Genomic DNA, 24,762 nt, shown 5'->3' with positions numbered 1-24,762 from the left:
GATCACTGATGAGTGAGTTGAACAAGACTGAACCCAGTACTGACCCCTGGGTGATACTGCTAGCTCTTCTAGTCTAGGCCTCCACCTAAACTGTGCCACTGATCACAACCCTCTAAGCTCTGCCATTCAGTCAGTTTTAAAAGTCAATCTACCTCACTGCCCACTCATCTAACCCACACTTCCTAAGCTTACTTATAATAATAATAAAAATAATAATAAAGAGGTCTATTGTTAGTGCTAGAAAGCTTACAAAGCACTCATAACTTCTCCCATTAAGATTTTGCATTGAATTTAATGTTTATGAAATGGACAAGTGTATTCCTGCACAGAACAGAGAGAAATGCCATACCAAATAGGTGGTCTACATGACTCTAAAGCAGGGATCCATCAACAACTTTTAAAGAAGAAACTCTTCTGTAAGCTTCACTAGGTAGAAATTGCATTCAGCCTGTACTATAAGAACTTACATTCTTTTCCACTTCAGACTTGTTGTTTTTGCAGCCCTGGACAATCTCACCTGACATAAAAAGTGTCTCGAACTTTTTCACAGATATAGCACATACTTTCCTCTGTTGCATATGTACCTCTTTATTTGCAATTTACAACCCTTTGACTTCATTCATAGTCCCTTGATCTCCTTTAGAAGATATTTAATATTATCAGGTGACATGCATACACAAGCAGAAAAAGGGCTTAATTTTTCAATTTAGTCTGTAATTGCTCCCAAGTGATATAAAAGTTTCCATGACATAGCTGTAGTCTAACTCTTTATAGCTATCATCTCCAGAATCATTTTGACAAGACTGAAATGCCAGGCCAAAATTCTGGCTGCAGAGAAGATGAGCAAATCCTCTGCTGATTTTAGAGAGGAAAATATTTCACCTCTGCTCTTCAGTATTGAAAGCCTTACATGAGATATTTAACTAGCAAAAGCTTATGTAACTGCAAGAATCCAACTGCACTTTCTCTAATATTTCTGTTAAAGAGGTCTCAGGAAGGAGTGTATTGAGAGAAATGTTTACTACAAGACTACATTAGCTCTTGCTACTTAAATTGTAGCAGTCTTGTAGTGAGTGACATGCATTTACCTTCCTTAAACATGCCGCGGTGTTGATCTGCAGAGCGTAAGACCAACTGCAACAACTGAATCATGTACTACACATCTAAGTTACACAACTGTTCTGTTTAGACAGCACAAGGAGAAAAAACTCTCATATAAAACACTATTTGAAAGCAAAACAATCAAAATGCAGCCATTCATACATATTAAGGGCCTTAGTAAAAGATCTCTCTCAGCTTTTAAATATCTATCGCACTGTTGAACTGTAGGAGAAGTGAAAACAGCGTTATGCTTTGCACTACTTTTCCATCAATGTATTTGATTCCAGAGTTCAGTAGTTAGGTTTAAAGAAGAAATAAAGTTTTGTTTTTTTTTTTAAAAAAAAAAAAAAAAAAAAAAGTAGTACCTGCTAGACTTAAGGTGTTGAGGACAAACTGGGTACCATAAAAAATAGTAAAGCAGTGTTGTTCTTTTTGCTTTGCTTTGCCACGTTCAAAGTCTTTCGAGTTCTTTCCCGGGCGAATTTCCTTTATTTCCATCAGATCCACTGAAAGGAAACAACAACAACTCAGTCAATACAACTGTGGCTACATTTAAGTCAAGCCTAAAACAACAAGAAGAAAATCTAAGAACATACAAAATTTACTTACAGATTTTTTTGGACAAAAAAACGCAAATCACATTAGCCTGCAATCCAAGTCTTATCTGATGACTATCTAAATGTACTATTGACCAATAAAGAAGGATCAGAAGAAGAAAAATATCTTGTCATATTTTTATCATTTGATTATCACTATCCACCAAATTTATATACATAATCTAGGGGTTACATAGTTTAACAAATGACATTTGCCCGAACAAAAAATTTCCAACTGACATGCCAACTGTTCAGAGATGTAACATATAACTTTATGCACCTAAAAATCATACATTGCATCTTAGCTAGTTAGCTAGCCTCCCAGCGCAGTCACTGGCATCTGTAAGAAAAATATTTTAAATTATATTTAAAATAAGTATATTAAGCACCATCCAGAATCTAAAGAGAGAATCCAACCTCACAATTTATCAGCCTTTTCCTGATCAACTCCAAACAGATCTTTATCTTTTGCATAACAGAACGGGAACACTGTGCTAGCACATATTTTCTGGAGTCAGTTCCCTTTTTATCAAACCCTTGCTATACAGCCTGCATACTATCAGTGAGGCAGCACTGAAATAGAAATATGTGCATTCTCAAGATAAGATACTTATTAGAAAACTGAGGAAGTGGTTTTGTTTTGCCTGTGGACCAGACAAATACACAGTTCTTCCCACTTCAGGACAATCTTGAGTTATAAGCAACACGAGGAAGAGTGAAGAAAAACATTTCATGGCTGTTCTCAAAAATGTGTTTATCAGGCCTAACAAGACCCACGGAAAATGGCTGAGGGCTTCTGTCCATGTATTCAACAACTCTACAAGATAAAAAACATGTTTTAAATGAGCACCTCATCATAATAGAACAGTTAATAATGCACAATGAAGAAAGAAGACTTCTAAGAGAGGTAGAGCTGAGCACTGTTTAAAAGTTAGGCTTGTGGAATGCTGTATTTCTGTGGCTATTATGGAAGGGAGGGAAAGAAGAGCAAGAAGTTTCCTCATCAAAATCTAGACAACAAAACATGAATTTATCTAGGAATTTCTTTTTCTTTGCAGAGTATTCCAGGACAAACTTTCCATCTGGCACTTATTAACCCCAGCCATTAATCCAACTCCCCAAAGGAAAAATGGGACACTAGTGGTCAATCTGAACTTTAATGCACTGTACAAACATAAAACAAAAGGATTATCCTAGGACACAAGCATCTTAATTAAACTTACTTTTCCTGGTATAATTATCTTCAAGGTAAAACATGTAATGTCTCATTGTCTGTATCTGAGTCCACCAGGAGAACATCATCTACAATCTGCGTATCTGGATGGCTGAAGTTAAGCCTCTAAATTTAGATGCAAGCTTCTAAAACAAATATATGGCATGATTTTCACAAATGGTCTGCAATCAAAAGCCCCAATGATGTCTTGAATCCTCCAATAATCAAGCCTCTCATTTAGATCTGAAGCTGTGCATCTAGATAACCACCCCAAAATGCCTACATCTGAAAACCCACTTCACCCCAAGAATTTCACATGAATCTCAGAGAAAAATCAGGATGCAGAGACAGAAAGTAACTATCTGGAGAGAGGAGGAGGTGGCACAGCCACAATAAATAACATAGTATTGTGTCCCTCACTGGTTCATTCCTAGTGACAAACAAAAGCAACCTCAGCCATCTTCTCTCCCTTCCTTTCATCCAACAAATGCCTGCTGGGAAACACAATTTTTAACTTGGAGGTGAAGCATATCTTGCATTTCAGACTCCCATAATTCTATACATATGAAACAGCATAACACAAAGACCCTCTCAGAGCATAAACTTAGCGGTGACAAGATTTCACAACCTTCATTGCTGTTTTCACTTCAAGTGGCTCTTACCTCACAGTGACCTCTGAAACTAGCACACAAACTTGCTTAATGTCTTCCCTCATTACGTATACACTCACTATACTTTTTTCCTTGCACTATAACGTTTCAAACCTACCATCCTGTTCTCTTGTTTGAATGTGTGTATACACACATACATGTACAAAGACTTTTGCACACACAGGTTTCACACTGGTGTTGCTATTCTCATATTCTTGTTTTATTCACGCTGCTTTAAGTACTGGACCATGAAGGTAGATGCTGTTAACAAGAAGTGTAAAGTAACTGTAACTTATTTTCCTTCCACAAGTTAGTAACCAATTCAAATAAAATTATATCCATCCTCTGTATTATATTACTTCTGTATAGTAATAATGAACTGGTAACATTTGTGCTCATAAAAAGGCTTTATAGGAACTCAATTGCTATTACAGGATCTCTCATTATGTACACTTTAGAATAAGTCCAATTTCAAAGCACATCATAAGGCAAACATATTGTTTCACTGACTTGTCTTTGAAAAAGAGATTACTATACCCTAATTGCTAAACATTCGGTAGACTGAGGAGTGGTTCGGTAAGAGAACAAACAAGCAAAAACCCTATCCAGATGAGAGAAGACATTCTTAAGACTTTGAATTCAGAATTTTACATTCCTGTACTTTTTAGGCAAAATTCTATACGGAGCTGCTCAACAAAATTCTGGCAAAGTACTACTACACTTAATAAAATAATTTATGAAACAGATATATGTAACTGTATGAAAATATTACTCAGATTTTTATAGTCAGAAGGATGTAATCCCATTTTCCAGTTTCACAAAATGAATAGAAACTACTGGTATACATTTTAACTTTATTTTATAAGGTGTGGTTTAGTATGTATTATTCTGTATTGCTGAAAGGAAAGCCAAGGCTGAAAACTGGAAGGGGGAGAGAGACATACAACACGACCATAAAACCATGCTCCGGTGCCAAGCTCTGCTGCCTCCCCAAGGAGGTTCCAGTTGTCCCACACTCTTCACACAATGCACACGAAGACTAATATTTAGAATGGCTGACCTATTTGAACTGAGAAAGGAACAGCCAGGAAAATCTGCAACATGTTTCAGATTCAGATCAGTAAATATCAAGCGAACCAATTCAGTAGTTAAGCAATTACTGTGGACTTTTTACATGAAGTACTGGAACCTTTTTTCTCAACCATGTGTTCAAATTGCAGAGCCATATTCTTCCCTGGCTTCGAAGACATATATCCACGAGGCTTGATACATCTGAAAAAGTGCACACCTGGACATACATAGCTTGCCAAGTGTAAGGTCATGTCCCATATGCTTGCAGGTGCAAGTTCCATAAAACATTAACAGGTTAACACTTTTCCCAAGGAAACATAAATCAGAGTAAATCCTGCAGAGAAACTGATTCACACCCAGCAAAACAAAGAGGGCATTCCCAACGTACTCTGTCCCCATTCAACTACCTAAAAAGCCTAGTTATGTTCTAAAAACCTGAGGGTGCAAGTTTACATTTCATCTACTCTGCTAAATGATTTCTTTAGTCCATTATAAGGATCTCCTTGGCAATCTCATGGGTCATCTACTGGTTCTGACAACTGCCTCAAGAGACTGGACTCAAGGCACCTTCAACTACTATGCTGTTCCAAGCTCAGAGCTAGATGTGCAGTATTAGTGACTTACAGAGGCAGTCCAGAGCCTGAAGTTGCTAAACTTCAGCTTTTGCTGTTGGGCAAGTCAGCTAATTCAATGGATCATTACACTACTACATAGCTACTTGCCAAAGACTGCACAGATTAATTGCTTAGTGCCTTCCAGAGCACCTACTAGAGCTCTCTACTGCCTCAAATTTTGCAATAAATTTTTGATCCTTGATATCTCTGCTGAACTCCATTGAAATAACTTAGCAACAGAAATCACATTTAGTCACACCATTTTAAGTATGAATTACTAGTACCTTACACTTATACTCAGAGGCAGATTGTAAAAGCCTGGATTCCATTACAAAAGGTGCTTTGCAAGCTAAGTAGAAGACATGGCATAAGGTAAGCACAGGCAACAAGTGACGTGATTAGGAGAATTACAAACACTGTATTGTTGCATATAACAACACTATGCGGCTCATTCCATGAACACTGGAACAAGCCAGCACCGCTACTCCAAGGGAGCAGCTCTGCCTCTGCCTGCGGTCACACAATGCCCATCCCTTAGAGGTGCAAAATCATTCAGCAGCCAGACAACTGGGCTAGAAAGCTGACCCTGGTTAACGCTAACCAGTACCAGTAACAGAACCGCTTATGCTACCTGAAAGTGCCCATGTGAGTTCACTGCAGGAGTGAGTGTTTGTATAGATCAACTTTGCTCCAGTCAGGTAATTCTAGGCTGGAAAGTCATGTAGACTGTAAATAAATGCAATGAAGTCAGAAAACTTTACAGGCTACCAACCTAGCAAATTACCCTTGACAGAAAAGACCTAATAAACAACACAAAAGAGAACTGATAGTGACATTACAGACTATTTAACAGAGTGCTGTAAGATATGGTTTACAGAGCTAGAAGTCAGGCCATGAGCATTATCCGCTTCATCAGGTATTTTCAACAACAGTCTCAGGAAAGCAAAAGGGAAACTCCTGGCAATATTTTAGAGAAAATAAGGCACATTTATCACCTAAGTAGTGTAGATTGAGACATAGGGTGGGAATTCTCTACATTAATACATTCATGCTCTTATTTGTGTCTAAATAGTAACATTTTGCACAAGAACTAGTTTTCAGAATCCACTTTTTTTTCTTCAACAATTTGCATTACAAAATGTTCTGAAGCTTTCATTTTGAAATAGCAGAAACTGAACTGTGATACTTAAGCTGTGTGCAAATAAGCCCCCATTAAATGAAGAAAGCCTTTAATTTCCTTTTGCAAATGTACTTCATGGTGGTTAATGGGGACAATGGCTTTGTTCTCACTTCTGCAAAACTGATGATTAACTATCCAACAGTTAATGGCAAGGTGTGCCTTATCAGCCTGTTTTATTCAAAACAGTGATGAAATACGGATCTTGGGTAACTGTAAAGGAAACAGGTGAGGCTTCTCTAAGAGAAGGGTTTGGTCACACGAAGGCAGAAATCTCCCATAGCACATGAGTACAGATGGGATATGGAAAAATGATTCAATTCATAGAAACTGTGAAATTTAGTGAGACATTCAGTGGCCCAAGGAAGTCATTACAAGTAAGCCACAACAGTATCTGAAAACATAGACTTAAAAAGCTGCAACATGAGAAATGGTACATCTTGAGAAAGAACACATGACTACCTTTCCAAGGGGTCCTCTGGGGATTTAGCTGTGCAACTGACAAAAGCTTCAGAGAAGTGTACCATGAAAACCCACACGGTTCTAAGTAATCAGGTCACACAAAGCTGTCGTGTACAGAAACAACAAATTCCCATCTTACCAGCTATAACTATGTTTTATATCAACAACTTTTTTCAGCAGAGCAAAAACATATTACAGCCCTTCCCAGTTTGATGAACTCAGAATCAAAAAGCCATAAATCTCCAACAGCTATGGGTATCATATCGAAAATAAAAAAGTTAACTGCACAAGAGAAGGATAAAGTCAAATTGACATGTGTGTCCATAAAAGTTTAAATTCTGTCCCATGAAACAAAAAATTTGATCAATCACATTTATGGTGAGCGGGGCTAAGTTCACGAGCTTCTCCTCCTGGTTCACTGCCCGGCCATGACAGGAAGTCTCGTCTTCCTACACACTGCAGACCTGAGCTGCTAAAGGGAAGAAATGGTTTGAGAACAGCTAAGGGCTACACACGTTCATTTCTTCATTCGACCACAGAAACCAAGCTCCAAATACTCAGCTGAAGACTGGCACACAAAGAACTTAAAGATACCCTAAGAAAGAACTGAAACACATCAGTTTCAAAACAGAAAAAGGTGAATTTTATTGTCTGTTCGAAAAGATTCTCCATAAAGAGCAAAACATGAATTCACTTTTGCAAAGACATGTTATTTCTATTGTATTCTGAATACTAAAAAAATAGTGGTAACAAAAAAAAAAAAAAAAAAAAAGTTACTATAGAAACCAGTAATGTCAAGTCTAACATTCAAACCGTAAATAGCACTTGTTTCACACTTCTCAACAGGAGAATATGCAAATAACCACTGCTTCTCCCAGAAAGATACAGATGCAGTAAATGTTTACAGTAGTTTCTCCAAATGGACAGAAATAACAATTTCCCACTAAATAGCAAATTCATACTGCCATTAAAAATTTTACTATTTAAATGACGTAGTTACTTAACCTATTGAAAAAAGAATCCCTCAGCTATATTTAATAATGTAAAACACTTTCATAAATAGCTGCTTAGGTGTTAGGGGTTTTTAGACTACCCAAAGTATCTGAGAGCCAAAAAGATGCACTGAATCAAAACTTGTTCTCCCTTCAGCAGGCTGTTTTAGTAAGGATTTTTAAAAGTAAAATCAGCAAAATGAAATTTTGGGGAAAACATAATGCAGTATAAAATTCAAAAAATACATGGATCAACATTAAATAAATACCTTCCTTGTTATCTAGAACAGCACCACCTGTGGCAGCATGCATTAGACTGCCGTTATATATCCCTGGGTCTCGCTTTACTCTGAAGATTGCCATGTGGTCTGATCTGTTCTTCTTACTGATTACCTAATAGATGCACTGCAGCCCCCAGTTTCAATTATAAAATATCCAAGTGCAATATTTTGCAGGAACGTGATTCCTACTTGGCAATGTAACCCAATACGGAAACATGAACACAGTGCAGTCCTGCAGATCTGGTAACAGAGCAGAACCCACACTTTCTATATCATGAACTTGCAAACTTAGTTCTTCATTTCAATTCACTCTCTTTCTTAATGCACAGCTTGAAACATGAAAATTCCCCTTGTGTTTTAGTTTGGTTTTTTGTTGTTTTTTGTTGTTGTTGTTTTTTACATATTCTAGAAGACAAATTCAGTAAAATCTTTTTTAAGCAGAAAGAAAATCTCAAGTGATCTGAACAATCCTGGACAACTCCTATTTTCATAGGTCAAAGGAATTATCAGTAACAGCAAACAAATTTGAAATGCCAAGTGCATTTTTAAAAAAATGGCAGTCATTTTATTCTACAAACTTCTGAAAAAAAAATAACAGAAAGAACAGGAACAGAGAGAGAATGTGAAATTAGTAGCTCATGTTAATAGCAAACTAAAATATTATGCAGTTTCATCACACCTTTCTATTAAAAGTGAAAAAAAGAAAGTATGAGGTAGACCCACCGCATTAATGTAGGTTTGGAATACAGAAAGAAGAAACTGTTACTACACGTTATACTAAGGCATATCGTTACCATTAAAAGCCTCAATTCAAATAGTTTTTATTTCTGTACTTAGTAATCTTGCCATTAATTAGAAGTCTGAATCTCTGCCACTCCCAAACACAGGGACTTCGTCCTCCAAGGGAAAGAAGTTTTCAGAATAAATTAATATCAATACATCTATTCATTTTTCTCTTTCAGCCTCACCAGTATTCTAACCTCTTGTCCATAAACAGGAACATTTTTACATCTGATGTGTTATGACCACTTTTTCTAAACATTGCTCTCCAATTTCTTAAACCTACTTCTTGTTGTATGTTCACACAACCAAAAGATGACTAAATTTGCAATAAATCAAGGACATCAAAAAGCTAGGTTACCTTTCTTTGCCTAAAGAATAAGGGATTAAAATATAATTCAACTCATTTTTACAAAAGGAGGTCATCTCTTTAGATACAAAAATTCCTAGGCAATCAAAAAAAAAAAGAGAGAGAGAGAGAATTAACCATGTCCTCAGCAGAACCTTCCTTGAAATTTGTATGGATTTATTACAGACAAATACACATTTGCATGTTTAGTGAAGGCACCACTGACTTCTCAGAGCATAAACTGTCATGGCTGTGAATCATCAGATTATAAGTAAAACTACAGGGATTCATGGAAGAGATGCAGAAATTTGCATGTTTTCCAGTGACTAATCAGACTCTAGTTGCCACAAACTTTCCCTTACAATTCTCCTTAAAGCACTTCACTTCTGATACAGAATGAAAGGCCTGTTACACACCAGCCTCCTGAAGCTTTACAGACTGTCAGGTACTTGCTCTGCAAACATAAATACTGTAACTGCCTTGGGCCTTAGTTTACTCATATGCATATAAGTGTATGTGTCATAACACGAGGAAATTTGGGTGGCTTATTTGGTAGAATTGAAATGCACTGTAAGTTAGCAAATCCCAGGCGGTGGTTCCACAGACTGTCTCTTAGCAGAGTACTGACTGAAGCAGGTTGCACTCCTGGCCACTCCTTGCTTTCCCTGTTCCTCTCACTACTCTGCGGTAGTTCCTCCACTGCTAATACGGTTATGACAATACATTTGTTTGAGCTGTTTTGTATCCTAGCAATGAAACAACACAGCAAAACGGCTGGCACAGAGGCAGAAATGACCCCCAGAAACCATGGAAATGTGGAATCCTCAGGTTTTGTGCAGTCTGCGACAATTCAGAGTGGGGGAGAAAGACCACGGAGCGGGACCTGATGGTTGCCACACAGAGCCACACACAGTTGCAAAGGATATGTACAGAATAAAAATATACAGCAGGAAGTTGCAAGAGTAACAATACATTACAAAGCTATGCTAACGTGCAAGTCACAGCTTCACAGACAGATTATCTAGCATGCACAAGTTAGTTTCTGCAAAAAAGAACAAATTAAACAAGCAAATCAATTCCCTCTATCATGAAACTGAAGCCTCTTTGTCTGATGTGCTGATAAAGCAAATGTCAGTTTAGATCTGCCAAAGCTGCCAGGAACTGTAGTTCTTAAATTGCAAATCCATGAACTCACAGTGGTGAATTAGACCTATGGGTAAATGATCCACAGGCCCATTTGGACTAGGTTATCACTAGATCAGAAACACCTTCCCACACAACCTTCATTCCTCTGCTACGTGACTGAAGTTGCCAGATGACCTCCCTAGCACAAAGCAGGTTATAAGTCAGACTGTGCTATGACAAAGAAAAAGAGAGGTCTGGGTCAGGGAGGATGTGGAAGACTGTGGTATAGTATGGCCTTCCAGAAGATTTGTTAAGTTGTCCAGTCGATGGTATCTGGTACTAGCTGCATAACTTGTGTCAGGGGTTTTAGACCCATAATCCAACAGCAAGTATTCCTACATTGCAAAAATACTCCCTATCTTTTTTCTCAATGCTGTGTTTTACATTCAAAATTCCTCACCTTATCTCAATATTTAGATTGCATTTTTACATTGACAATGTTTTGCAACAGAATACACATTCTTAAACAAAATGTACAGATGAAAAAAAACGAAGCACAAAAAGAATTCACACTACCCAACTGCCTCACAGTTAGGAAGCTGGTCTTACTATGCTCCTTATATATTCAGTGACCAGAGCAAGCAACTCCGGTGTACAGTAATTCAGAGCAGGAACCTAACTTAAGGACTCCAAATTTTGTTATGGAAGAGCCATTCACACTCATAATTGACTATACGGATAGACAAGTGAGCCTAGTCTTCTAAGTTATCTTCTTAATATTAGGCTGTTTAAAATACTATCTCAGTTATTTCACACATACCAAGAAATAAAAATAAAAATAAAACAAGGGTTTCAAAGCAAGAGTGATCCCATGAAGTATTAATACTACACTGCAACATGCAAAGCACAACAGAAAACAAAACACTCAAGGGAAAAACAGTTGCATCAAAAGTTAAACCAGTCTTTGGTCACTGATGACATAGGTAACTTAGGAGTGACCATTCAAGAGGTTCTGAGCCCCTTGAGCAGTCCCATAACCCACTTAGCAAACTTTAGGTTACCTTCACCGATCTAAAATGATGGAGGACAATGCAGAACAAATAAGAAATAGAATTAGTAAGGAGGAGCCAAAAGTGAAGGCCCTGACATTTTGCAGTCAGCATCTACAAATATTTCCCTTAGACAAGCTTAAGAGATATGAGAGCATCTAAAATGTCTGTGTAGAACAATAGCAAGATGCCTAGAAGAAACTCAAGCAAGGGTGAACACATTTGCATAGTTCTCTGCAGTCCCACTAAGGAAGTAGCAATAATTTTAATACACAAATGGAATCCTGCATGCTTAACAAACTGTAATAAAAGCATCTTTCTCAAAGGTGCACTGCTTCCTTCTGTCCATTTGGGTTTTGCACCATGGGTTGTGCTGGATCCAACAGAAGTAGGAAAAGCATATGTAAAGATCATAAGGTCAGCAACGTGCCTTTGCAGCAAAAGCAGTCAATGGTACCCTGGGCTGCATTAGGAGGAGCACTGCCAGGTCAAGGAAGGTGATTATCCCCCTCTGCTCAGCACTAGTGAGGCGACATTCAGAGTGCTTGGCTCCTCAGTATCAGTAAGACATGAACTTATTGCAGTGAGTCAAGCAGAGGATCGCAAAGATGACTAAAGGATTGGAGTATCTCTCATAAAAGTTGAGGCTGAGAGAACTGGGCTGTTCAGCCTGGAGAAGAGGAGGCTCAGAGGGAAGGGGAGGGTCTTATCAATATGTATAAATATCTCATGGAGGGGTCAAGGAGTAAAGAAAACAGAGCCAAACTCTTCTCAGCAGTGCCCAGTGACCAGATGAGATGCAATGGCCACAAACTGAAACACATTAAATTCCACATGAACACATTCTTCATTCTTTACCATATGAGTGGTTGCACACTGGAACAGGTTGACCAGAGAGGTCGAAGACTCTCCACCTTGGAGATATTCCAAATCTGACTGGGCACAGCTCTAGGCAACCTGCTCTAGATGACACTGTTTCAGCAAGGAGTGGGACAAGATCTCTAGAGATCCCTGCCTGACCAAAGGGAGCTTGTGATTCACAGAGGTTTAAAGAGACAGAAGATCACAAACTATGAAGAGGCATCAGAGAAAACAGAAGCCTTGCTATAATTATATATTTAACAAGCACAGAGCAGAATCACCTTTATTCTTTTGTCAGTTGCTTCCCAAATTATATCCACTGCCTTGGGCATGCTGAGCTGTGCATTTTTGAGCAGTACTGTAAATTTAACAGTAAAGAAGAACATGACACACATGCAAATATCTAATATGCAGTGATAAGTGATTATTGCATGGAAGGTATAAAGCCAACAGCAGTGTGAAAGTTTGGCAATTGTAGATACAGTGAAAGTTTGGCAATTGTAGATACAGTGAACAAGCTACTGAGAAAATAAATATTATACTGGCTGCCTAATTCCAAGTTAGATCCCAAACACCATAATATAGTTGATTTAATTTCTAAAAGAACAGGAAATACCCCAGGAAATACCCTTTTGTAATGATCTTACAGAGGAGCACTGTTTATTGTCATCATATCTGCAGAAATGCATAGGCTATTGTTTAATGACCTATGCAAAAAAATGCTGCACCTCTGAAAACATCCCTTTGTTTTTAAACCAATTCTCTTAAGAAGGTCCATGAGCAACTCCACTTGTGTGTTCTTGCTACACACTACAAGTAGGACTATATTTATACAAAATATTTGAAATAATAAGTTTAGGTACAATCCTGCAGAAGCAAACTTTCATTACAGTGAATTAGATTTTTACTTCAATACAAGACTGGGGGAGGGGGGGGAAAGCATCCTGTATCTCTGCCTCCCTTCCATATGTTTGAGATTTTTCTCATTGCAAAATTATCAGTTTCTTCTTCTTTTAGAACCCAGTGCTACCCCACTGAAAACAATACAGAAGTTCCCCCTTACATCAAGGCTTCTAATGCTAGAGATGTTTTTTCAACAGTTTATATCATAAATTTTAGAGGTATTTACTATTTTCGTGACAATCAAATGCATTTTGCATCCTTGCAATGCACAGTACTGATCAACCTGCAGTATGAGCAGCTATGGCTTAAAGGCATCTGAGTGTCCCTCCTCCATCTATAGCTTACCAGCAAGAAATTCAGTATACGATACCCAAAATTCCCACGGCGCACTACACAATGCAGTTAGACAGAGAGTGTGTGTGCACGCACAGGAGAAAAGCAAGAGTTTTTTTCCTCAATTTCAAAAGGAAGAGAATTACAGCAAATTATAAAAGCTGGTCTCCATCCACCCCATTAGCGGTCTATTTTTATGTCCCAAAACTTAAGAACTCTCTCTTATCACTGTCTGATTTAGAAATACAAACCCTCTAACAGGTGGAAATGTTCAGTTTTCTGCCTTGTATAAAAGGGTAGTTGCCAAACTTGAGTTAAAATTATACACACAACAAGAAGCAATCTTATGCTCCCACCCATACTCAGTATCAATTCCTACTGGACTGTAGTATGTGGAAATAGCAACCACTACAATTATATCACTAATTAGTTCTTGCACAGCACTCCTCAGTATCAAAACACAGCATATTAAACAACATTATTATGAGACCTCATAATTCTATGCACTTAGCCACTAAAATGTTTCAAATATGTAAGTTTTTTTATTTTTCAAAGTCAACACAACCTACAAATGAACATTTTGGGTCACTCATATATACCTTTATATACAACCAAAACCAACTTTTCTTCTAGTACAAAGTACGAACAACTTTTTATCCAGTCCATCCATTTAACTATCAAATATGAACGGTTTGGATCCATAATTTTTCCACTCGTCAAGCAAAATGGAAATCTGAATCTCAGTCAAAAGAATAGCAAAAAAAATTTTAAAAGCCAAAAAACAAAAAAAACAAAGATTTCCTTCCTCTTCTGCAAAATCGCTGGCAGCAAGTTAAAGCTGCAGTGACTTCCATTTCAAGTAGATTAAACACAATTTACCATGAACAAGTGTTCACATCATACTCTAAAACAGTGCCTTCAAAGTATGTCCTGGTTTGGGAACGTTTCTTTGCTTTTTAAAGCAATAAAACAGTATTTTCCATACTCACCCTTCAGAGTATGACATATTATGCAGATCTGAAGCTTTCATTGTTACAAAGGTCACTTAAAGATTGCTAAATTAAAAATAACTACTATAGAACTAAAATTTATGGAAAGAGAGGCATATGGCCCTTCCGCTAAACTATAAGTGTAAAACAGTATTTTCTATTCTGACAATGACTGCTTGTATAATTGAAGGCAAGTCATTACCCTGCTGAATTACCCAGGTGTAAAACTTGATTTAAAATATTTGCCCTTCCCCTTTTTTTTTTCTCCTGAAAAAGTGTTAACATCTATGCATAAAACAAACTTTAATTAGTGGTCCTTATTACTATACCTCCCTCCTCCTAGGAAGCTTTGACAAAAGATTATGATAAAGTCAAGAACTGAAAAAGGTTTGCCCTGAAATCTGGAATGCAGAGTCTGTACAGCTTAAATCTGGCCCCTTTGTGCAAATGGTTATGACAGTCTTTAAAAACATACTGTTTTTGTCACAGGACTCTAATGCCTCATTCACTCAACGGGCAGTCATTTTGTATTTTGTTTTAAGCTTATTGTTTAGGGCGTCACCCCAGGCCTTATTTGCCAAGTGCTTTCAAACCATGCTTTCATGATCGAAATATTCATTTTCTTACAGGACTTTTTTTTGGGTAAACCTCACTCCAGGATCTGAGTATATCAGAACCAGTAACATTCACACGCATCATTACAGGAAGTGATAACTACCCTCATTTTAAACACAGAAAACTGGAGCAGAACTAGAGTATGATCCTGAGTGCCCTGTTAACCAGGGTGCCCAGCCCTGTTTGTGTGTCCTCAGAACACTGCTCATCACCAGATTCTTACCACCAATAATAAAAAGGTCCTACAAATAACCTGGTCCTTCATTCCATGACATGTCCTGTCCCGGCCCAGTCTGTGCAATGAATGCAACAAGATCCAGTGGAAAACATTAGCAACTGGAGATTTATTACTTCTAAGTAAGGCACATGAACTAAAGTTTCACAGACTACCCCAAAATCATCCAATTTCTCAGTACTTGCCTTTACAATTTTAAAAACAGAGGCATTTTTAACTTACTATGCATTTACATTAAAAAAAAAGAAAAAGAAAAGAAAAAAGAAATCCACCAATCAATGGACAAAATCCATTCTCCCCCACCTTCCCTGTTTCTATGATGTTACTTTTTATTTACAGCCAGAGAGAACACCAGGAGGATGGCTCCTGCCACCTGAACTACTAATTGGTGCCAGTCACAGTTGCTCTGGATGTGGACTAGCACTGCAATAGTATGATGCAGATTTTCCTACTGGAATTCACATATATTTAGTCAAGACCCAGAAATGCTACAGGAGGAAACATCTGTTTATTCTCTGTGTCTGTGATGTTTTTCACTTTAACTAGTCTCAGTTCTACCTCTTTCTCACATTCCTTACCTCTTTCTCACATTCCTAACCTCTTTTTCTTATCTCAACCCTTGATCTACTTGCTTCTCACAAAAATCCCTGTCTCTGCTCATTAAATTCTAATCTCACCTCTGTAGGTTCTTCATGCTATTTTTACTCTTATCTCAATACATTTGTTCAGCCTTCCCAGTTCCCCACCTCCAAATTCCATTCCTTATCACAATTTCTTTTCCCAAATAGCCACAAATAAATAAAACGGATTAGTTTACATACAGTCATACAGTCATATGCAAGCACAGTAATTACACTTTTTTTTTTTAATAACTATAGCACTGTGTATCCCAAAAACTGCAAGCTGAGCTTGCTTGACATCAACCATGTTCAGTAAGAACTGATAGTTAGTTTCACTTTATTCTTCTCTGTATCTTTCACAGGCCCATGTAGCTTTTTCATCCTCTTCTAGAAATCTCTCAGCTGTGTTATAAATAATGGTTTTAGCCAGTTCAGGTATCAACTAAAGAGACAGCATCAATGCAGGATCTTGAAAACATCTCTCATAATGCACTGCTTCATCCTCTGAAGTCACTGGTACTTTCTAGCAACAGTCCTAAATACTGAAACAGTAAATTCCTTAAGAAAATAGAAATTTTAACTCAGTTATCTTGTATTTAGAGCTTCGTCTTTCTGAACAAAGGAGGGGTAAAAAAGTCTTAATTTACAAGACAACTTGATGGTTGATGATGCAAAAGAGCTCTCACTCAGTAGCAGTATTCATATAGAACACAGGTAGCATCAGACTCAAAGATGAAAACTCTGAGAACAGGGTTCAGGGAAAAGGATGTTAATAACATACGTGTAGAGTTATTTAAATAACTAGTGAGCCACAGAAGATTCTTCACCTACTGCAACAGTTCAGAATACTCCTTGGAAATTATCAAATCCTTTTCAGTCAAAAGTATCACTATATTAATGTAAAGTATCACTAAATCAATGTTTGGCAATTACATTAATTCATTAGTAATTCTAAGTTCAGGTACACTTTGTAAATACTCACAGAATCCTTCAATCTTGTCAGCTGTCTTGCTCCATGCTACCTGCCTGGTTTCCATTATGACTTGAATAGTCCTCCTTTCTGGATTACTCTTCTTAAGACTGAACACTGTCATAACAGTTCCCAGCTCCAGGGTCCTTTTGATCTGGCTTTTCTCATACTCTGGCAGCACTCCATAGTCTATACTCTTTCTGGGCATTTTTTTTTTAATCAAACGTTTATGGTTTTCAGTGTGCTGAAGAAAAAGCAAGGGAAGAGAAAATTTAATATTTAAAACAATACTACTTAATTTTTTTAGAAACACATTTGTATAAATAAGTTAAAGCTAGCCAACAGTGATTCCATCCCATTCAAAGACAATAGATACATGGTGAACACTGACAGCAATTTATCCTGCAAGAAAGTAGGAATAGGCTTCACAGAAGAAGGTGACAGTGATTGCTGACGTATTGTTACAAGATTTGTTAAAAATGAGGAGTTGGGCAATGTAGCCATCATATATAGTGAATTAGTTTAAAACTCGGCAGCAAGACTAACACCTTTACATTAGCAGCAACATACTACTAACTCCTGGGTCTTGTAACACAGCGTTATGCCATGTTCGAGAGTAAAATACAGTGAGCTAATGTCAGCTTAGCCCAAATATGTAAAATCACATGAATCAACATACTCCTCTATATGCAATTTTATGCATGCACACCTTCAATTGTATATGCACACTCACCACTACAAATACAGATTTCCATCTTTAAACTCTCATCAGCACTGCTACATAAAGATATGTGACACAGGAAGAAAATAAAAGAAAGAAGATCAGTAAGAAATACGGAACATAAGTACAGCTAACTAATAGGACAAAAGAGCAAAAACTATAAAGAATGCAAAACATCAAAATCCAAGTAGAACAATACCTGGATCATAATAAAGAAATTAAATCTAACAGTAATTAAAAATAAATAAAACTGAGGAACACATAGGAAACAAGAAAAATTCTTCTGTTCAAACTAAAGCAGAATCACGTCTCTGATAGCAACGTTCAGTGAGCCTGTAGCATCTTCTGCAACATTTTCTACATTCTTTGATACCCCAAAAAGTGGTGTAAATGCAACTATATGGCACAAATTGCTTTTATCATGACAGTTTCTCTCTCTCTTCGAGCCTCCACATTTTTTGACAGTATAATCAGTGGCCAAATTAGGATTACTCAATAGGATAGTTGCACGAGCCAGTCTTGAACAGTACCTGAAAAAGTACTTAGTTTAACAATGAGTAGAACCCTTTTCTGTAATACCTAGCAGGTTTACAATATTAAGAATATCACTTATAAACTATACATGCACACTAGATGTAAAATGTAAGGCTAACATACCACATATTCTGTCCAATGTCCTTTCTTTTACCAAGCACCTTGCAGTACTAAAAAGGATGAGCCTCTGAAGTCTTTACACAGCCATACTGTTTTCTCTCCCCCACAGAAAACAGCAAACATTACTAGTAGGTTCAATGTAGAATGCACTTCCTTAAACAAAGGTCAAACCTTGAAGATACTCGACTTGATGACTTTGAGAGTCTCATAAAATGTCAAAAAAAAGGATCAATTCAACCCTACCAAGTCCCTTTAAAACACCTGAACTTTTATGTACCATTAAATCCTTGCTCGTGGAGATTTTCTCTAATTAATATAGAGAGGGAAATGGCTCTTATTAGAAATGACTGTTCCTGTAAGATTTGCTGATTGTTTTAGAATATTAGGAGAGTTATGTTCCATAAAAAACCTTGCAAGTTCTACGTTAAGCTGGAAACACCTTTAGTTCTTGAAATTGAGGATAGTTCAATCTCCACAACTGTAAGAAATATCTGGAAGTCGCTTTTGTTGTTAAGTATTAACAATCTAGATATCAATATGGGAAATAGGTATCTGCAATGGATTGGAAGCACATTTGAAACTGGAATAGATTGCTGAGAGAAGTTGTAGAGTCTCCTCTGGAAATATTCAAAACTCACCTGGACATGATCCTGTGCAACATGCTTGAGCAGGAGAGCTGGACTAGATAGTCTCCAGAGGTCCCTTCCAACCTCAACCATTCTGTGATTCTGTGAAGTATTTCTACTCTCACAGGCTTTTTTTTTTTTTTTTTTTTTTTTTTTAAAAAGAAACATTCCCAGTACAAATGCTATCTTTAGACAGTCAAATTGCTGTCCTCACAGAGAAAAACTGCAGCAGGTATTCTGTTCTTGCTCTGTCTTACAACAGAAGCTTTAATTTGCTGCCCGAAGAGACTTCTGATATCTGGGAAGGCTCAAAGGCTCTGGAGCCAGTGTTGCCATTTTCTTCTATTACATCAAGAAGAGTTGAGAAGAAATGCTAATGACTGAGACCAGGCAACTCAATGACAAGAAAACGCAAGAAACAACGACAATAGCTTCTGTAAAATCTTTGGGCATTAGAACTACACTGACCTATAAGGACATTTAAATAAACTGACTGTCTTCCTGAGAACTTTAAAGAAAATGAGGGAAAAATACGAGTAAATACAAATACTGAAAGAAAGAAATGCTTGCTATGTCTAAAAGTATCTGTTGAAACACTTTTAAAACTTCATAGCTATGTGGTAGTTTCTCCCGTATAGGCCATTTTTCCTTACACACAAGTCAGGTGGCAAGTATTTGTGCATATATACTCAGGACGCATCTTGGCAGACAAACTGTCAGAAGATGCATTTGCAACAGTTGTCATAAACATTAATACTTTTCTGTACTTCCATCTCCCACACATCAATGCATCAAAGAGCTAACTGCAACCTTGAACACTCTTCAGCAAGATTATTTACAAACAGCATACCTTGGAAGCTGCTCTTTCATCCAAGCACAAAGTGATATAATTTTCATACAAGCAGCCAGAACTGCTGCCACACAGTTCCCAACCATCCCCCTTACCCACTTCCTGGAGCTGGACAGGTTTAAAGAATCTCTGGGCACATTCAACCACGAGCCACAGCAGCTCTTCCTCTCTCCTCAGTCCACTGCTCTTCATCACAAGCAGTTTCAGTTTCCGTGCTGATAACTAGTTCAACTGTGCAGCTTCTCGCTTCCCCTTGGTGACTTCTTCCAACCCGCCTCCCCCTCACCCCATGTCCCTGTCTCCTAACCTGCTCTTTACTAAAGAGTTCTCTCTCCTTTCAGCTCTCTCTCATTAATACCACAAAACTGTCTTTCATCATTGTGTCACTCACTGCTTCCACAGTCTGATCCATCAGACTTTGAAGCTATCCAGTACAACTTCTCCTGTCTCTTCTTCAATTCCACCACTTCACAAAAACACATTTTTGGGCACACAAGGCAAACGACAGTCTCTTCTTACCTGTGGCATGGCCTTTTTTGCATTGCCTACAGTGAACTTCAACTGCTCTAGAGCAGGAATCATGTCTTACTCCACGTTTTGCAAAACATTATACAGTTAATATGGTGTTCAACATCTATTACTTTGTTACCGTATAAGGAAAGGGTACTCTGCTTTTCTATTAATACTGAAAAACAATTATATATGCCAATCCTATGACTGAGAACTGTAAATAAGTAGTGGGTGATAAGTAATGGTAGATTTTAGCCAGAATGTAACTGATTCTTTTGACTCCATGGGACTAAACAGAAAGTTATTTATATGATCATAGATTTGCATCTAACAAGATAGTCACAGTCTCCTCCTCATGCTACAACATTTTGTAATAGGAGAAGAGCAACTATGAGCGGTTCTTAAAAATAATAATAATAATAAAAAAATCTTTGATCAGTGTTTGGTTTTCAAAAAAAAAAAAAAAAAAAAAAGCCTGCACACCTAGCATTCTTGCTTTGCTCCCTTCATTTAGAATTGTACTCAAATGAACATACTGAACATACCGTAACTTAGAACAAGGCTTCAACCATTTCATTAATACCTCAATTGCAATAATAAAACTCAACCTGTAAACAAGCACAGTTTTTTCCAGAAGAATATAATAAAATATACATCTGATCTGCCTATTACAGGACAAGGTGTAGCTGTAAAGTGAAACATCACCTGGATCAACATGAAAAGGAATTTCTAAACAAGAGACATTTAGTAAAAGGCAATAAAACCTTTTTTTGAGAGAGATATGTAGTCTCTTAGCACAAAGGAACTGCCTCTCAGAGGTGGCTTCTTAAACAGCTTCCGCTGAATATAATATATTGGACTTCCCTTTTTAAAGCAGTTCTTTCTTCCGAAAACAGAGTGAACATTTTTTTTAGTCCTAACTTAAATCCTAAATTAAAAACCAAATTTTTAAACTTACTGTGAAATGATGTTGAAGCTGAGGATATCTACTTCATCAGTAAAAAACAGAATAACTTTAAAAAGGAAAAAATGTTTTATTATTTGATCCATCTAACAGACCATTCCTGTATTTATCCTGTATTGACTTACAGGAAAAAAGTTTAAAAATAATTGTGAACTGGCATTACAGCAAGTTTCCTAACAGTGAAATATACGCAGCCTCTCAAAAGGACTAATGGAAACCCTTGATATTAGACATAACCTTTATAGTAGTCACCTTACACCCACCACTGCACAACTATTTGAATCAACAGTTTTTTCAGCCTAGCAAAACCTTGTTATGACCCTCATCAACACAGCATGCGGCTACCTCCAAACCAGCAGGGTATGACACCCTTACGTGGAATAAAAGCATCACTTCTCTTGTACGGAGGAGGCACTGAAGCCTCAAGTAGAGCAGGTGAGCATCACCGGAATGATTCAAGAAGCGAGCTGCTAATCACAGAAACATCTCCTAAGGTCTAGTTTGGACAGACACCAATGCACAACTCTATCAGCACTTTGGGAGCAAAACTGCGGTGGCATCTTGTCTCACGCACAGGATTGCAACCGCTTGTTACTGCCTGTGCAGCAGCACAAGAGCAGTTTCTACGTTTCTTTTATCGACGAGCCTGCCTCGGACTAGAAAGGAAGACGCGCTGCCAATAACCAAGTGAACGCGGATACTGGAAGAAGACCTACTTCCTTAGTTTATCCTGCTTAGTTTATCCAAAGAACTGCACGTTTAATTTTACTGCATTATGGTACTTCGTAACTTCAAAAACACGGTCTTCTTATCTCAGGATCAGTCCGCAATGCTTACCTAGCAGACCTCTGGTAAAAAAAACAAAACAAAACAAGGAAAAAACTTACAGCAAAGGCGAGCTGCGAGTGAACAACGCGGAGAGGCGCTGCCGCATCCCCGCCGGCACCGCAGGTGCCTCCCAGGACGAGGCAGCGCTGTCCGAGCGACGCGACCCCGTGAAGCGTTTTCGGCCCCGGCGCACAGCGGCCGCCGCCGCCTCCCCGGCCCCGGCCTCGCCCCCAGCGGCGGCGCCCGCGACCAGTTCACCCCCCGTGAACCCCTCGGGGCGGCGCGCCAAGGCGCGGCTCCCCGCTCGCAGCACGGTCCCGGCAGCGGCCTGCGGCGCGGCCGCGCTCCCCAAAGCCGCCCTTCCTCCTCCTCGGGCAGCGCGGCGGCCCCTCGACGCCGTGTGTCCCCCCCCCCCCCCTCGCCGAGCGCCCGCGGAGCCCTCCCGCTCCCTCGGGGCCGCCCGCCCCTCACCTGCGCAGCCCCCGGGAGCTGCCGCCGGTGTCCGCGCCGCTGCCGCTGCCTCTGCGGGCGCCGCCGCCCCGCGGCTCCCACTTCTGCTTCTGCTGCCACCGGGAAGGGGCCGTCACGTGACACCCCACCCCCCGCCGCGGCCACCTACAGGCACCGAGGCGCGAGGAGCCCCGCGGCGCCGGACCGGACCCGACCGGACCCGGCCGGAGCGGAGCGGCCGTTGGCGAGCGGGCGCCCCTCAGCTCCCGCGCGCCGCGGCGGCAGCGGCTCCGCCCTGAGGGCCGCGCTGCGGCGCCTCGACGGCGATCGCAGCCAGCCGCGGCCGCGGGGACGTGAAGGACGGGGGAAAAAAAAAAAAAAAAAGAAAAGAAAGGAAAAAAAAAAAGGTGAGTTTTGTAAGTTTAGATGAAAGGCGAGCGGGAAGGGCTTAAAAAAAAAAAAAAAAAAAAAAAAAAAACTTACCGTGACTCGAATTAAATTTTTCCCGATTAAACTTGGTTCATTTGCTAAGGTCCTCTACAAAGCGCATTGTATCGCAGCACCCTCAGCTGCGATAAGAAAACGCAACACCCTCGGCTCATCTCTAAAATACCAAAAATACTTCCCAGGTTGGAATTTGAAAGATTTGAAAGAGATCCTGACGTGCTGCATTCTCGCCAAGCCTAAATACTGCCGTGAAATTTGAGGTTATCTATCGATCATGGCCCAAATCTATGTGATATAGCTGGGAAATGATTAAATAGGAGTGGTTTCCTCATTTTGTGTTGAGTTGAAACTATTTAGTGGAAATACAGTAGCACATTCAAATGCTTTCAGTAAATTAATTTGCACAGAATTCCGTAAATCCTGAGATGCATCCGATGGAATAGACAACTGCTCTCATCTACCAAATAAACGGACCTCTGTAGTCACACAATCCTTTACACCATTAGGTGCCACGCACACGTGGAGAGTAGACCATCTTGCAGACATTTTGCCTAACAACTCTTTGGTTAGGATTCCTAAATTGATAAAGAGAATCGCAGAGTCATTGCACAGAACTACTCACATCACACTCTGAAAAATGAGTGCCTAGAAACCAAAGCTAGAGATGGCACAGTATTTGCAAAACAAAGTGTACACAGGAATGGTCAGACAAACGAGGCTAAACAGTAATCAATCATTATTTTTGTTTGATATTCCCCCCCCCCCCCGGTGAATGCAGAAACTACTGAAACAGAATAATGGTTGTAATGGGGTCTCAACAACAAGTTCTGCAACAGTCCCAACAATGCTCCCTTTCTGAACAGAACAGGTAAAAACATTGTATACAAAAAAGCTAGGAGCAATTTGGGAAACACTTCTCAAATCCAAGTTAACAAACCTTTTTCACAGTAAAAGGCATCCAGGGATTTCAAATGAGCATGGCTTATCAGAATCAAAACTGAAGAGTGCATTCAAAATACGATACCGCAAAAGGAAAAAGCCTAAAACCTAATTGCTGTGAAGGGTGTGGATACAATTTCATCATTGTTTGCTATTTCATGCTAAAGACCCTTTGCAGTTTCCCAGATGCAAAACCAGGAGAAAGTTTCCCGCTTTGTAACAGCTGTGATAGCTACGAGTTATCAGAACAAGATTTTACTGGAGACAGAAGACTGAAAGGATGAGAGTAGCAGAATATAAATTGAATTTAGAATCAGTCACACCAATGTGACCGTCTCACCCGTCATTTATTTTTTGTTATTAAAACTTTCAAAGGCACATTGAAGTTGCCTTTGAAATTACACGAGCAATGATAGAACGCAAGTGCAAAGTGACCAACTTCCCCAGCTGCAAAAACTGAATACCAAAACATTTGTATGGTCAAAGCCACAAGGTGCATGCTGCAATACCATAGAGAGCTAAAGGGTGCAGGTAATCGCAGAGCTTTTTACAAATAGGAGATAACAGAATAGCTGTCAATACCATCTGTCAATGCCAGGATTAAATCTGGATGAATTGATAGGGAATCTAAGTCCCAGCACAACTCCAAACTCAAGTTCAGCAGCCCCTTGTTCTCTTTCACTAGTCCTGGTACCAACACAGTCTCCTCATCAGTTATACAGCATAGCTGCAGCACAGGAGCCACCATGGAACAACCTACAAGCCACACAGGGGTGCAGTTGATCAC

The 24,762-nt window shown here is 39.0% G+C and overlaps 1 protein-coding gene across 1 annotated transcript in view; it reads right to left on the bottom strand.

The window, feature by feature from the left end:
- PLCG2 (phospholipase C gamma 2) overlaps positions 1–22,691 on the bottom strand; it is a 66,313-nt gene extending 43,622 nt beyond the window's left edge. Inside the window, exons 1-3 of the mRNA XM_062586529.1 lie at positions 22,611–22,691; positions 16,999–17,230; positions 1,467–1,607 (exon numbers count right to left, since the gene is read on the bottom strand). Of these exons, the coding sequence (XP_062442513.1) occupies positions 1,467–1,607; positions 16,999–17,194 (337 nt within the window). The 5' untranslated portion in view covers positions 17,195–17,230; positions 22,611–22,691. The remainder of the gene's footprint in view (positions 1–1,466; positions 1,608–16,998; positions 17,231–22,610) is intronic.
- Between the last annotated feature and the right edge of the window lie 2,071 nt (positions 22,692–24,762).

Source organism: Rhea pennata, chromosome 13 (genome assembly GCF_028389875.1).
Source record: "Rhea pennata isolate bPtePen1 chromosome 13, bPtePen1.pri, whole genome shotgun sequence".
Taxonomy (NCBI): domain Eukaryota; kingdom Metazoa; phylum Chordata; class Aves; order Rheiformes; family Rheidae; genus Rhea; species Rhea pennata.
This window is presented reverse-complemented; position numbering and strand designations above follow the sequence as displayed.